This window comes from Theobroma cacao, chromosome 5 (assembly GCF_053813885.1).
Source record: "Theobroma cacao isolate CCN51 chromosome 5, ASM5381388v1, whole genome shotgun sequence".
NCBI classification, from domain to species: Eukaryota; Viridiplantae; Streptophyta; class Magnoliopsida; order Malvales; family Malvaceae; genus Theobroma; species Theobroma cacao.
Genome location: NC_142643.1, coordinates 35,537,178 through 35,554,151, shown reverse-complemented (window position 1 = coordinate 35,554,151; position 16,974 = coordinate 35,537,178). Strand labels below are relative to the sequence as shown.

The 16,974-nt window shown below is 33.0% G+C and overlaps 1 protein-coding gene across 1 annotated transcript; it reads right to left on the bottom strand.

The window, feature by feature from the left end:
• Positions 1-378: 378 nt before the first annotated feature.
• Positions 379-14,753, bottom strand: LOC18598999 (ARM repeat superfamily protein). Its single transcript, XM_007028763.3, has 24 exons — positions 14,450-14,753; positions 14,262-14,362; positions 13,746-13,956; positions 13,018-13,099; positions 12,429-12,717; positions 10,826-10,928; positions 10,593-10,729; positions 9,110-9,283; positions 8,359-8,561; positions 8,114-8,257; positions 7,933-8,021; positions 7,099-7,246; positions 6,765-6,817; positions 6,224-6,279; positions 4,492-4,655; positions 3,078-3,271; positions 2,732-2,789; positions 2,575-2,647; positions 2,346-2,447; positions 2,107-2,203; positions 1,902-2,030; positions 1,585-1,826; positions 1,322-1,462; positions 379-786 (listed from the first exon to the last, which is right to left on the bottom strand). Exons 1-24 carry the CDS (start codon positions 14,619-14,621, stop codon positions 604-606), a joined length of 3,345 nt encoding a protein of 1,114 aa, XP_007028825.3. The 5' UTR covers positions 14,622-14,753; the 3' UTR covers positions 379-603.
• Between the last annotated feature and the right edge of the window lie 2,221 nt (positions 14,754-16,974).

Genomic DNA, 16,974 nt, shown 5'->3' with positions numbered 1-16,974 from the left:
GTTTTGTTATTATTGTTATTATTATTATTATTATTATTATTATTATTATTATTATGAAAGAATTGGTGAGCATCTTACTTAATTGTCAGCACATGTATTATCATAACTTTTATTTTTAAAATTATAAATATCAAAGAAGTGAACTAGGGATTTTGAACATTCTTCACCATTAAAGAATGGCAATATGAAAATTGGGATGTGTCATTGTCATTTTGGAGTTGGACCAAACCATTTATTTTTAGAAAATTAATTAAAGTTTCTAAGTGATACACATTCAACATTTATTTTTAAACCCTATCTCATTCTATTTTTTTTTTAAGTTATCTTTCTTTTAGTATATATGAAAAAGTTTTAAAGGAAACAAATAAGATATAATGCTTGAAAAAAAAAATTTAAAATTATTTAAAAAATTCAAATAAATTTTGACGAGGATAAAATATTGAACTCAACATAAGGTCAATAAAAGCTGAGCCCCATAAACACTTTGAAAATCTATACACCATAACCATACGTACAGCAGCATTGAACCGAGTATTACTGTAGCTCATGAAGAAGTTGGTAATGTTATTCTCTTTCCTAGCGGGCAAAACACTCATAAAGAGGCTATGTAGAAGTTAAGCATGCTAGCAACTTTCTACATACTTGTTGAATGTCAGATGATGGATCAGTTAAAGAAATGTCTGAAAGTGCACATCTTGCTTCTACTAATCCATCAGCTATACTCTCCAAAATTGAATCTTCACCGCCCATGAGAGAAGCCATCAGCTTTGCACCAGCCATCCTTTCCTGATGAACAACAAGTGGCCAATCAGCACCATCTTAAATTAACTATGATGCATTCCAACAAGTCAGGAAAAAACACACAGCTGGGTAGGGAGCGGGATTAAAATGGAGTATCGTGGGGTCTGTGACCTTAACTTGTCTTTTTTGCTTCATTCTAATTTATCATAATAATTTCCCTTTCAAATCAAGTCAAGAACATTAACATGCATTGAGTGTGACATATTAAAAGTAAGATACTCAATAAAATGGAATAAATCTACATATAAAAAAAAAAGCATGCTGAAATTGTTCTGTACAAGTCAAATAGCAGTCTCCTCAGGATAAACCAGTGCAGATTATCGAATTTCCAGAGAAATGTTCTCTTTCATAGTATGAGATTACTGAATTTCTAAAACAATCTTCTCTTTCATAGTCTGAGATGACTATCAATTAGTTTTGAACCCGACTAGAATTCAAGGTAAGGTATTTAGTTATGAAACAGGTCACATTCGCAGAAATAGCTATCTAAAAAGAATTGACCATAGTGAGGTTATGATACCATTTCTGATCCCTTTCCAAGGGATTTTAAAGAAAGTTTGAGAAGATCACAGGAATAAGGAAGGACTGCAGACTTCAGATGATAAACAGCAGAGAACAGAACCTGGATGCAAGCAGCTCTAATCTCTGGCTGCATTATTACCTACATAATTTCCATGTAGAAGAAACAACCAGATAAAAAGTGATCAGAAGATCAGCCTCAGTTTTTGAAGCTTAAACAATTGCAAACTACATGATACTAACAAATTTAATGATAGGAAGTACCTCAACTGAATCAATGAGACATGGAAGAATAGTCTTTGCAAGCAGGTTTTTTCCATAATCAGATATCTTCTGACAAGCACTGATGAGAACATTAGCCATGCACAGACGAAAGGAGTGGGGAATTGGTGCCTTAGTTTCACAGTTTTCATCACGCAACTTCAACACAGGTTTAAGTTCACTTTTATCATTTATTAATTGATGGATCACATGTCTAAGGATATAGGGTCTCGAGGCAGCATCCCCTACAATTTGACCAAAGAGGTGATATTTGCAGCATTATGTAGCATAAATATTCATAACAAGAACAAAATACCTACCAGGATTGCCTTTCTTCCCAACAATGTTGCTCCTCAATGAGGTGCGGTCTTTAAACAACTCAGGAGCTTGCAACTCAGCACATATCATCAATGCCAGACAATCAATGCACCCATGTTGGGCTTTGGAAACTGAGACAATGAAGGATTAGTAGACATTTCTTTGGGTGGGTTTGGGGGGGAACTAATGAGTTGCATGGTTGAGTACCTTCATCACCATCAGATGAAGGCCATAACAGAATCACTTCTATGGTTCTCCGGATTTCAATAATAAAAGAATGCACAAGTGATTCCTTTCCTCTTACCTAGAAACAAGAAGAAACCTTCACATTAAACAGCAGCTTGAATGGAACAGATAAGCCTAGATTCATAGCAGAAGATGACTACAGAAACTCTACAATACACCATATTTGCAACATATATGTACCAAGAGGAAAAGATGCTTACCACAAGGGATGTACACACTGAAAACAGGCAAGCTTTAATCTTCAATATATCTTGAGAATCTGCAGCATGTTCTAATTGCGAGCAAACAATTGGAAGCAGAACCTAAAGAACCATAAGGCAAATAAGATAAAATTCCGATATGAAGATTAAGGAAATATGCAAAATCCCAGAATATGTCAAGGAAAAATAAAGTGATAACAGAGAGTTAAGTAAAGTAAATGCTGTGTACTTCAGGATGAATGCGCCCACAAAGCTCAGCAGCAAGTTTTCGTACATCTTCAAATTCAAACTTACTAAATGCCCTGAAACAGGGAAAGTAATAAGACATCATGAGATTTTAGATCAGAAAACAGAAGTTTTGATAATATTTATTTGCAAAGACCAACCTATTCAAGAGGAAAGTAGCAATACTTATGTCATCAATGCTGCTGACATCACTATATTCTGCAATAGAGTAAAAAATAGAACAATCAAAAGACATATGCATAAGATACAGATTGTTTTTCTTCAAAAAAAAAAAAAAAAGAGTATAAAATTCAAGCAATTACCACTTTATACCCACATATCACATTCTTGTGAATAAATAGAATGTATAGAGTTTAATTTTAGTAATACATCACAATGCAGTTAAGCCAATCAGATCTTCATTCCATAAAAAAAAAGTTGAATAAAACACTTGGATTGTCATAGGAAGAGAAAAAAGGATGAGCTTACAGCAATTACAAATCATACCATGCATAATACCCTGATTATGAAGTCGACCATACATGACAGAGGAATTTAGATCATTAAACACTCTCACCGGAAGCAGCCTAATTATGAGTAATGGACAAAGTCGCTCAAACAAAGATTGCTGCATTTTCATGGAGTCATCACTTGTACAGGTTCTTGTCTCCCATCTAGAGAAGGAAGCTTCATCAATCATGCTACAGGGAAAATTTTGAGCAGTCAATATGAGAAAAAAGTGTGATCAACCATGGAATTGTTCATTTCAGCTGTCATGCAAGTTGTGTTCCATGCAACAGGATTTTATCCAAGACATAAACTAATCTCCTTAATGACCCACAAGTGGATAAAAGGAAACATTGTATTGACAAGTAGAATAGACTAGCCTCATGGCTTCTGGAAATTATTTCAATAATTAAAAGAAAATAAGGAGTGAAAAATTACAATTAAGTTGATAAGAAAAACAATCACAATCTCCTAAAAAATAAAACTGCAGTTTGCAAGTACTTAGACTCTTTTCTCTCCCGTAAAAATCATTTAAAGTAAAGGAAATGTAATAATAAAACCATCAGTTAAGTTATTGCAAAATCAATCATTATTGGTCAAACAAACGACAGATCTCAAGTATGTGAAAAAGTTTGTCCAGGAGTGTTGATTAAGTGTTCATATCCCATACAGACTCAGCCCTTTTTGTTAAGGTGTTCATGCTGCTTATTTTTAAAAAAAAAAAAAAAAAGGTGTTCATGCTACTTATTTTCAAAAAAGAAAAGGTATTCATGCTACTTAGCTAATGATAAAATTTAACAGACTATAACCGAATACTAGATACCAGTTATTCAATACATTGAAAATGGTAAACTGGCTAAGAAGATTTGTTATTCTTAAGTTTCGTGTGCCCACACATTCTATGTCATGGTGGTTCCATCAGGTATTCTTTGTTTGATTGGCTGAGACACATTATAAAGAAGTCTCATTAGTTAGGTCACCAATTACCAATATGGACATCTACTTCTATCACTCACCCAATGATTCTTTTTACTCTCATTTTTTCTATTGAACACCTTACTATTAATTAAAAGCTTTCCCATTTCCTTAATGTTAATATTCCCTACATCTTTCCACACCTTCCTAACAGTTCCTAGCTGCCCACTGTATTCCTGCCATGCCTTCCCTGACTGAGATCAAACCTACCCCTCCTTTATGGGAACAGTTCCTTTTCTTACACATGCTTTTCCTATCATACTACTTGCTTATTCTCCTACTATACATTCCAGCTCCTCAAGAATAGTCATCGCCAATGGCTTCAATGCCATCATCCTTACACAACATACTTCATTCTTTTTGAAGTTAAACAAGCCTTTAGAAAGCTATGAAAAAATGCATGCTGTTATGAAAATAATTTGGACAATCATGTGCTTACTCTTTCTGTCCTTTCATCTGCAACAAAACTCGATGAAGGACTACATCAGCGGCTTCTGCTAACTGCTCATTTATGTGACTCAGAAACCGGACAATAGTAGCATTTGATGGCTTTGCAAACATGTTGTCAATCAGGGGTCCAATCAAGATATTCCAGTCTTGAACCTAAAATATGTCAGAAGAACCAGAGAGTTAAAACATTCAAAAACTGGGGCAAAAATGGACCTCCAACCATCTGATTTCATGGACATGCATACAAGGAAACAGATGAAAATCATAAGCATGCATGTGGAGAGGAGCTAATGGGTCAGGCAATTGTTTTCATTGTCAGATAGTACAGAACCAACAGAAGGAATAACATAGTAGACGCACCACATTCAAGTCAACAATTGAACTAGCTCAACCCAACCCAAATCAAACATGATTTCGAACTAGTTGGCTCAACTACACACACCCTTTTTTTCCACTAGGCCCAGTCCAGGGCCATATTCTCTTAAACCAGCAAGGCATATTAATTATTTTGGAATTCAAAAAGTATTAAACTTGATTGTCCAAAATTTGAGCTTTGTTTGATTGGGTGCTAATAACACCTTGGCTATCATCATGCACAAGCATCTTTGGTTACATATATGAGTGCACTAAACACACATGCTTGCTGCATGTGCGTGCGTGCGTGAGAGAAAGGGACCTCAAATTTTAGGACATCATACTACTATGCCATCCCTCTATTCCCTTCTCCTTCCATGGCCATAATTCAAATGCTATAAATGTTGTGAGAAGTAAATATGCCAGGAAATTGTTTCAGCAATTTCAATTAAAGTTGCAGTCAAGAAGTCTTTATGTCAGGAAGAAAAAGGGCAAAAACGACAAAGAAAATAAAATATTAATGGAATTAAATATTAGGCACAAACAATCTAAAATCTTAGCAAAAACCAAGATTAAAATAGTAGGCACACCTAATGATGATAAAGAGACACACATTTTCTTGCTACTAGGCTGTTAATGATCTAAAGAAGATTAAAAGACATAACATGCACATAGAAAAATTTTCCCCTAGTGCAGGAAATGCCATGCAGCCACAGTGCACACGCACTTCAACTCCTTTAGATACCATATTGAAAAGAATCTGCCTCAAATATGCTTGGATATATATACGACAGATACTTCAGATTAGAAATAGTGATTTGTATGGGATATGTCAGAGATAAAAGGTTATAAGGCAGAAGTCTTAGCCTATCCCATTCAATGCTTAGAATATGTGTGGATATTAGATTCAATTTTGAGGGAGACTAGGAGTGAGTCAACCAAACAGTCCAAATAATTAAAATTTTTCTTCCCTCGAAGTATAGCCAAGTTCCTAGGAGAACAGACTGTTCATTTTGCCTTGCTCTATTCTCACCTCTTTTCTTTCCCATTTTTTTTATTCAGAAAACAAGAATTCACTATGATCAGAAATATGTATGTTTGTATGTCTGTATATGCCTATATGTATGTGTGTGTTTCTGTAGATAAAAATTGATAGGATATATGTATGTTTCCATGTATGAAGTTATTACTCAAATCATAATTTTTTGAGAAAACCTGTGGCACAGCTCTAAAATGTAGCACTTCACATAACTAGTCTCTGTATCAGTGCTTAAGAGATATATGGCATCTCAATGCATCACAAAAAGGGAAATATCATGGCAAAATATACATCTAATGGATAGTAGCATTATAATTATAATTCTTACAGTTTTAGACCACTCCGGGATCAGTCTGAGCACCCTATCACAGTCTAAATTTGATCCTGCCACAAAAGTATAAACAGATGATAAACAACCCAGGGTAGTATTCTAGTCCAAAGAAACTAAAGAAACTTGTGAAGAAATAAAATGCTGAAGTTTGAATAGTTGAAACTTAATAAATCGACGAGGAGATTAAAAGGAAAAGCAAGCAGAGAACAAGGATAAAAATGACTGAAATGAGATTTCAAAAATTCCTGTGTATTCAGAACCCAAACAGAAAATAAAAACACATATCAAATTGCAAAGTCCATTTCGAAAAGAGATACAACAAAATTTACATGCACACAAAGATTAGACAACTAGATTTCATAGCTCTTACAGGCTTTTAAAGTATTAATCAAATACTGCATCCCTAATGACTAAATTTCAGCAATTAAATGAGTGAAGGCAATGCATAAACCACAGCAGTAGCACATTGTTTCTGAAACAACAAAATAGAAAGAAATTAAAATATCAAGGTATGGCAAAGAAATAGAAAGAGCCACACCTTCCGCTGTATGTGCTCCAGTTTCTGCATCAGCTAGACCCTGACTTAGGTTGCTGCAAGGAAATGAGAGATTAATTGGAAGCAGGTGCAACAACTGTTTAATTTAACACGACTAAGAAGTAGAATTTACAGTTTATGAAGACTCCCAGTGTGTGTGCAGTTTATCTTTCCTCTTGATCAATAAAAATCAAGACTCCCAGTAAGCATGTATATGCATGCTCAGATTCTTGCACGTGTACACACACACATTCATGAAGGAAAGAATAGTTTTCTTGATATTCCTGATTAATTTTAAGGATTGTGAGAATAAAAAGTTAAAGAAAAAGCAAGGTACCTAAGACTGTCAAGCAGCATGAACACAACTTCAGGTTTCTGATTATGATGCTTGAGCACTCTAACAAAGGCTTCAGCAGCTGCTGGTTGTATCTTTTCATCTGATGAGCAAACAAGACGAACTAATGCAGGCAACACAAATGATGGGTCTGCAGAAAGCAGTAATTCAGTTATGCAGAAAGCTGTAATTAAATCATTACTCTTAAATACAAGAGGCAAGAACAAAATAAGATTTTTGTCAAAGTACTAAAGCATTTGATTAATCACAAGAAAAATTCCACAAGAAATTACATAAAGCTCAATTTCAAACTAGTTGTAGAACATAAATATGGCATTAGAAAACAATTTAGTACTAACATGTTGTCTTCACAGCATTTCTTGTTTACAAGAAGGGTTAATTACATATTGGGCACTCAAACTATAGTCGAATGTTCAATTTGTTACCTAAAGTTTAAAAACATGCAATGTGGTACTTGAACTTTGCTTCTGTTTCTAGATTGCATATTCTGTTAGCAAAAAGAGTGGCGTGGCAATGCCATGTCATTGCCAAACCATCACCATGTCATAGGGTGGGATTGGCTGTTGGGGAAATGTCAGACTTTCTGCTAACGGAATGTGCAATCTGGTTAACCGAAGCAAAGTTTGAGTAGCAATGTACATATGCAAACTTTAGGTACCAAGTCAAACATTTGATTATGGTTCGAACACCAAATGTATAATTAACCCTTTCAAGAAATGTAGCCAAGGAAGGCAAATCCAATTATGTGGTTTGCTAAAATTATCGAAGTCACACAAAATAGTGTTGAGACTTATCACTAAATAATGTCAAACTAACCAATCAGAGGAAGCAAATTGGATGTTTGTTCCCAGATTGCAGTTTCTTCATCTCCAAGGCACAAAAGTAAATTATTTGCTATATTTTGCCTGCAATATTAATACGAAGAAGATCAACTAAGAGACTAAATAGTGACAACTCAAGAAATCACAAAATCATAGCATCTAAATCAACATCATACCAGGCAGAATGAGAAACTAAATGTGCTGCATCTGTCAATATGTGAATTAGTTCTGATATAACATCAAACGCATTCCTTCTCTGAATAGCATTTCCAGAAGCAAGGCGTTTAAGAACTTCTTCAAGACAGTGACCGTCAGCAGTTCTGGTGGACCATTAATCTAAGTCAGGTTTAAACCCCAAGCAGAGGCCATGAAAATTTATTCATGAGTCAAAAACTAATGAATGAAAAATTAAAGATGTTACATGGAACAGTATTCTGCTATGAGCATAACAACGGCTCTAGCTGCGCCATCTCTCTCGTCAAGAAGGTGAAGCAGCAACGGTACCACAGCATCCATCTGCTTGGTGTCAGTTACACTGCTTCCAGATGAATGTTTTGGCTTAAAAATGACAGCCTTGAATATACTCACAACCCCATTGATTACATCGTCATCATTGCAGTGAAGCTTGCCAAAATGCACCAAGAACAGAAAAACAGTGTGAGTATGTCAACAATAAGACACAATGCCCAAACAATAACCTAGACTTTGTGTTACAAAGAATGATAACAACATTGGATGCTTAGCACTCAAATCCAGGGTATTATGGATGCTAAGATTGATTACAATCAGTCAACTCATTTCCAAAAAAGTTCAATAGACATAGCAATAGCCAGCTGGACCCATCCAGTCTAAAATAACAGTAGCCTGAAGGCTGCAAATACATAAACCATTTTGGACAGCCTCATGACCAACCATTTTCAAAATAATTAGCACAAAGCAAACAGACTGCAAATCTGCCACATCTGCCTGCAGACAGCAAAAGCTTGTTCATACACAGCTTGTTTTGAGGAATTAGACCTACTACCTGTCACTACCTAGGGAAGGAGAACTTGAATGAAAGTATGCTGCCAAAGGATTCTCATAGCAACAGACTAAAGCATACCATCAAGTATAGGCATATGTGGACTCATGTTGAACTAACAATGTTTGTCCAAGACCTCATCTATACTTACCTGTGATAAAAGGAGATGTGACATCTGCTTTCCATATTCTGCCACTATGCATTCAAATTTTTTCCCATCAAAACGCCCCAGAAGAAGGCATAAGCAATTCAGGAAAAACTTTCTGGTTTCTATACCATCATCCTTGCTCTCAGCATGCCTCTCATCATGGTTGCTTGTGTAGTACTACATTTTAATTCCCTTTATGGCATTAGCAGCTAAACAAAATTTATCAAACCAAAGCAGACTTAACACCAAATAATCAATATCATAATGCTACAAAAACATGATCCACAAACAGTACCTGACAAGATGTTATGCTATCAAACAAATATAAGCATACACACTAAACAGCTCTAATCAAAACCACGTTGTCTTTTTTTAGAAATTCTTATCACACTAAACATGAATTCAGATATCAAAACAAACATGCATCTTTGAAAAATGTTCACATTAAGTGTTCCTTTAATATTACTCTTTCAAATAGTTTCAAGCTTCTAAAGCAACAGACAGCAAATTGAATGTGTCTAATAGCATTGAACACTAATTGTAACTGTAAGCCCTCCCCATGTGTCCTCCTAGGAAACATGTACATGCACATTTGCACCTACGGGAGGGGGATGGGAAAGGAAAAATCAGCATTGCAAGAAATAACTACTCAACAGAACTCACTTTTTACATATACTACAACATGGCGGAGTGAGATAAAAGGGAAAGGGAATGTGAAAAAACTGCTTGCTCTAAGATGAATTCTAGAATCGTTAACATGTTTATAAGGTATCTCACTCACCTCACAATATTATTAAGTTGAGAGGAAAAGGAGTGAACTTGGAGAAGTCAAAGAGAGTTTCAAGTGCTTTACCAGTTGTTGAGCTCTTTTCTACCTTATTGAACCAACAAATCTGTCTACAGTGACAAGCTCAACAAAATCTTCGGTAAGACTTGACAAACTGTACATCCCAACTTCCTTTATTTTCTGATTTTTTCTTCATAGGGTTTTTTTTTTCTTTCCTTGTTTGATTAAAAGAAAGACAGGCATCTTTAAAAGGTCACTTCTCTTCCTCAATAAAAAATAGGATGTGTTTCTTATCCTATGTTTGGGCTGTCAACACCAAGAAACTAGAGGCACCTCCTAAGGCATTACCAAGATTAAATATATGTTGGCATGTTCTTCCGCATCATATGGTACTACAAGTGATCAAGATTGAAGATACCCTCCTAGAGGTGGATCAAACTAAAATTTGATTTTATACCTATAGGAAACCCAAGTCAGCCGGGTGCTAAAAGTGTTTTAAAAGATTATTTAGAGAGCCTACTCCAAGCACTCCTATAGCGGAAATTAACTTTTTACAAGGTAACCCTCATTATCTCACTCAAATCATGTGAACAAAAACCTCATCAAAATATAAATTAAAACAATTATAGGTTTATTCAACAAGCATAAAGCCATATCACCATAAATATCATAAAATTATCAAAATTTAATATATCTCACCTGGATGCCTGACAAGTACTGGTCCAACATTTCCTTGTAATGCTTAGTAAATTTGTGATCTTCCAAGTGCAATAGCATGCCATAATGCTTCCAACATGAAGAGAGTAGCAATGCTCCAGTCTTTTGTATCTTTGATCCTGTCTTCCATGTTGGAAATGAACAAATCATGATGAATATAACATTAGGCATAATTAGACATAGATATGCTTAAAAGCATGATTAAGGTATAGGACCTGCCTCATCTTGAAGGCCACCATAATGCACTTTTATCTCCTGCAACCACTTAAGCACCTGCTCCAATCCTTTAGCATGTAACGGACGACTTTTTCTACTCCACTGTAGTGCATAGTAATGCATTAACATCCTATTTTGGTTTTTTGGAGTATACAAGTAATGGTTCATCAGACAACGTAACAGAATAAGAGAAGAAATTTACATACAGTGATCAAAATTAGCTGAATTATCAAATAAAACCTTTAATAAAACAATTGGGGGCAAATACTAAAAGTTTCCAGTAGAATCTAATGATACTCAAGAAAACATTGAAAAGCTAAAAGGTCAATTTAGTCAACTACTTGATAATTATGTCATGTTCCTTCTATAAATAAATGATAAGACAACTCCCCCAGAAGAATTCAAACAGGATGCTAGCAGGGGAAAAATGAAGAATATCAAGAAGAAGACTAACTAGAGGCTCTAACAGTTCTTTGAGCTTCAATTGTTCAAGATGAGATACATCAGAAGGTTGGGAAGTTCAAGTTGAAGGAAATTAAAGAACCTAAAACAACATCCCAATTGACCACAGGAAGCACAAAACTCAGAAAAATAACATTGCCAGAGACAATAACAGAAAAAAGAAGTCCTGTATAATAGAAATCTCAAAAGATCCTATCTCGCTTTCGAACAAGAGTGTCTAGAAACTAACTTGGGAATGACAGTTTCAAGGGCTAACAAAGAGCCACATTAATTAGTATATATGTAACAAGCAGCAAAAGCAAAGAGTCATCAAACAGGAGGAATAGTTTACCAGAATTATAAGGTAAGTTCTTCTTTCTACATACCTATCAGATCACCTAACCTATTGTAAAGGAAGCCTTACACCTTCACAAAGTCAAAGTAATAATCTCCCTAGGTTGTAAGGATACCGGAACTGTTACTTAGAATTTTTAAACTTCAACTGCAAAGCTATGTTGAATACACACTTTACAACCTATATACTAATGTATTCAAGTTCATTTCCTCCCACAATTCTAAACCAAATTTTTAAAAGAAGATCAATCTGTTCATGATATCATTCTTCAATTTCACTTGGGTAATTTGTTAGCATTTGGTTTCCTGCTGATGGTTGTTAACAGCCTCATTTGTCAGTTTATAAGTCAATGACTTCTTTTGTTCTGTATCTGAAAAGTTCATTCTTAGCTCTTTCAACATTTTAGCATATTCTATGATGAAAACATTCCCTTACTATTTTTTGCATTCCCCAGTTGCTTTAAATAATGAATTTGTGGGATATATTACTATTCCTAGGCAACTTTTCCATTTCTCTAATCTCTTATGGCCAGGCTCTTCTTTCCAAAGGGTAAAACAGCTCTACAACTGAGAAATTAGTAAATTCATGAAACTACACACATAGTGAATAACAGCTTATTCAGAACACTCACCTCCGGTAATCTAATGAGACTTTTTGAGAAAGTATAACATTTATTTTTACCCTCATATACTAAAAATTTAAATAAAAAATAGCAAAAATTGTGTTGAAGGAAAAGATAAAAAAACAAAAAATAGATATGAGTAGTCATTGGACCAAAAAATAAATAGCCAGTGTCTAACACATACTGCAAGAAGTCTCTGCACTAAATAAGTCAGATCTTCTAGATGATCCCATAACAAAAACTCCACGCCCCTGGTTAAAACTTCAGAAGATTTATGTGTAGCTTTCACCTTCCTCTCATCAATGCCAGATGCTGTTAAAGTAACAGGACAGTTTGATTCACTGGAGCTTAATGATTTAGGCCTGTTACTAAGAATATCAGGCTTTTTTGTCAACCCTTCTGTTAAAGCCAATAAACAATCTGCAGCAGCCACTGAAAGGCGTGAAGGTAGTTCAAATTTATCCTGCAAACAGCTGCAGAAACAAATGGCCAATAATGAAACAAATCTATCAAACATAATATGAAGTTTTACATATGTTTTTTATGTGAAGAAGAATAAGAAGAAGAAGGTTACTATTAGTATTGCCAACCAGCTAACACTTAGATGCCTAATTTTCTCATCCAACATATCAGAACAAATTCAAGCTCAAAGACCAACAACTTAATGAAAGGCAAACTAATTCATATTATATGCACAAAAGCAACCACTAACAACCATTTAATCAAATCAGGAGCATTTAATCAATGCCAACAGAGATGAAATTGAATAATACCTTCCCCTACGTACAATATACGATAGATGTGGAATACAAGTGCAAAGTATCTTCAACAAAGCATTGTATTTCTCCTTTATTCCTGAGTTATTTGGGGAGAAAAGAAATCCATCAATTTTCAATGAGTAAAAGCACAATTGTCAATTATACTAAATATTATTCTAGACAGACTTCCCAGCAGAAATATGCTAAAAGAACAGTAAAATTAAAAATATTTTTAGTAAAAATAAATTCTAATGAAACAAAAATAGAGAAAATAAGGTTGTGCTTGTTGCATTTCAAAAAAAAAAAAAAAGGTTGTGTTTGTTCATCACCTTTGCTACTTCCTTTTAGCTTCTTTAAAAATTGCTATAAAGCAAAAGCAAATGGTAGAAAGAAAAACCATAATTAATTAAAAATGTAACAAATGACTAAAATGTAACACCCATTCTAACATAATTGTTTCATGTAAAAGTAAAACCATGCATCTTGTTATTAAAATATTATATTTTTATTTTTTATTTTTCAAAAATATTTGTGTACGTACCTAAATGCATTGTTTGCTTTTTGCTTTCTAAAGCAAAAAGCTAATAGTAAAAGCAAGAGGCAAAAAGAACACAAGTTTTTCATCCGTCCACTGAATTTAACTAAAACTCCAAAAACATAGCTACACAAACATTCTAGACTCAAAACAGATACTTAATAGAGACAACTTAAATAGCAATAGACTACAGAATTTGTATTTTTACCATTTAACAAATACTGATCCATACTACTTTCATACTCCATGAGTCCCCGAACAAGAGTACACCAACCAAAAGCTATATACCGATCATCTTTCCTCACAATTATATTCGCAAGATTCATGGCAACTGCTTGAAAAAGAAGCTCATCTTGGAAGAGCCAATTGAGAAGTATCATAGGTTGACCGCCATGCTTCAAGTCCTTGTACTTCAATGACTGGCAACAAGGAATCAAACAAGTAAACCTCCCATTTAGTTAGTGCATTTCTTACTCACTTTCAACTTCTAAAAGCAAAAATAAATAAATAATCAAATTCAAAAAATTAAATTTTGTGAATAATAAAATGCATGATTTTATGATTATTTCAAACATGAATTCTTTTTTCTCTCCTCTTTGTAAGTAAACAAAAAGCAAATAGCAATAGCAAACCAAACAGGTAACAAACAAATAAAAAGAAATAAAAGGAAATTCCAAAATACAGAAATTTTTAAGAAAAAAATAAAGAAAAGTTGTTTTGTTACGTGTTCGATCATGGGAACAAGAACCGCATCCAAAGTTTCGTCTCTCTGAGCCGCATCTTTGACGTACTTGTGAAGAAACCAGAGGCATTCATCCAGAGAAACTGCAAATTTCAACATTTATAAAAAAAAAAAAAAAAGGTGTCAAGTTGTATTGGATAGGAATGTAAATTTAGTATGTTAAGTGTTACCGAGCGAGGTTTTGTTGGAGAAGTCGGGGGAGAGGCGAGAAATGGAGTGGTGGAGCTTTTTGGGACGGGCGGTGAGGAGAGTGCTCATGGCTCGGCCGATTGTGACTGAAACCATTGATTCTGCCTCTGATTTCCATATTAGCTGTTCTTCTTGCTCTTCCTGTCGCTCCATTTGAGTCAAGTTAGATGGAAATTTTGAAGCTTTTGATTACCATGTAGGTGGTGGAAGAATGAAATTTTTACTTGTAAGAGCTGGTGGAAAAGAAAACTAGCGTGTTCCAAGAAATGTGTCGCTACAGGGGAGAAGCAGGGCTGTTTCATTCTTTCTAAGGGTATTTATTTACGGGGCCTGGCACAGCCATTCTAGTTTGGGTCATGACATGGGCCTCAAAGTCTTAAACCATTCTCTCTAGACCAACCTTTCTTCACTTTTTTGAAAAATCGAAATTATTAAAAATTAATTTTAAAATCTGTATATTTTTTAAAAGTTTTATTCGCGCTACTTGATTTGTAAAGTAAAATAGTTACGATAAATTCTTAGAATGTAATAAAATCCATTGATTCATTACATTTTACATTAATGAAATTAATTTTTATTCACTGAATATAAGATTATTAATAAAAAAAACTTAACTTTCGTTATTACCTTATTATTAGTATGTTTGATTTGATTTTTTTAATTTAAAAATTATTATAAAATTTTTATAAAAAATAATAATTTTTAAAATTAAGTGTTTATGTGATTTGATTTTTTTTCAATTTATTTACCTCTTAAAAGTAAATATTAAGTCAAATATTATTTTTAAAAAATTTTTTAAAAAAAGTTTTTTCAAAAAAACAAATTTTAAAAAAAACTTAAAAAAACTCCAAAAATTGGCATTCTCTTCTCTTCTTTCAAAAACACATTAATTTTTCAAAAAATACCTTTGTCTCGATCAATCTTGTTTTCCTCTCCTTCCCTCTACAAATTATCATTCTTCAACGTAAATCGGGATCTCTCTCTTCTCTACCTCTCTCTACAAAAACTAATAAAAAAGTAAAAAGACCCAACAATACAATATCAAAATCTGAAATTTTTTTGTTTTTACAAAGATTAAGAGAAAAAAATTTAAAATTTAAAACTGCATTCAGATTTTATTCAAAATTTTTCTCTCTTTTCACCAAAAAAGATTTTAATAATAATTCCATTATTTTCTCTTTTTTTTTTAAAAAAATTAAAACATTATGGTTCGATTACTTGTTAGATCAATAAAAATCTAATATTATTACTATTATACAAGTTCGTGAGTTGCTTCATTTCTTTATTGATTTTTTTATTTTATCATATGATATTATATATAAACTTAAAACATTATGTTATATCTTATTAAATGATTAAAGATGACATGAATATCCTTTATGATAATTTTAATTGAAATTAGAGCTTATATAATTTATTTTGTTAAACCGTTTACCAAATAGTTTTAGCTTAATTCTAAGAGCTATTATTTTTTAAAAGAGCTTCATAATAACTTTTAAGTTAAAAAAAAATTAGACCAAACAAGCTCTAAATCTATTTTATAAATTTATTTTTATAAACTCTTTTTTATAAATAAGCTGCTTGATAAAATAATTTATATAAGTTTTAATGTTGATTAAAATTACCATAAAGAGTATGTAATAAATAACTTTTTATTAATCATAAATTCTTTTATTCACAATGAAAAAAATTAATTTTATTTTTTTATTTATTTAAAATAACTTTTTAAAAATATATTATTTTTAATAGATAAGGATATTTTTGAAATAAAAAGAAAAATTTTCTTAAAAAAGAGACATGTTCTAAAAAAACAAGCTTTTGAAACTCTTTTTCTTTTACTTTTTTTTTAATTTAAAATTTTTTTAAATTCTAGTTTGACTTAACTTCTGTTTTTAAAAAGCAAAAAAGTTGAAAAAAAATCAAACCAAACGATCACCATAAATGCTTTTTCTACCAATTAAACATTCAAAGAGAATTTGAATTTGTCCTGGCAGATTTAATTCTTGTTTATTTTTTTTAGATTGTTGGTTTTTTTTTTCATTTTTTATATACTTCTTAGAAAAAAAATTATTACAATTTTGATCATCTATCCCAAAATCCAAATGGTCCATCAAACCAATTAGCAATTTAAGCTACCAACCTGATTAGAGAATCGAACCTCCACTCCAATTAATAATCTGGACTTCAAGATCAATTAATTAAGCCACTGGCTCGAATTAAAAATAAATCCAAATAAAGCTAATAAATAGAAATGGGATCAACTGTCACCGAAGCAACCATATTAGGAAAATTGAAACAAAATGTTCAGATGACAGATGAATAATTGCAAGAGAATAAATAACACAAAAAAAAAAAAAACCCAAATCTGTAAGCTGTACAAGTACAATTTCTTTGTCTGTGTGATTGGCATGAAAGTATCAACTTATTCCCAAGAAGACAACCAACCCCCAACACCCATCTAATCAACATCACTCTGAAAACTACCAAAAGAGAACAAAAAATGAAC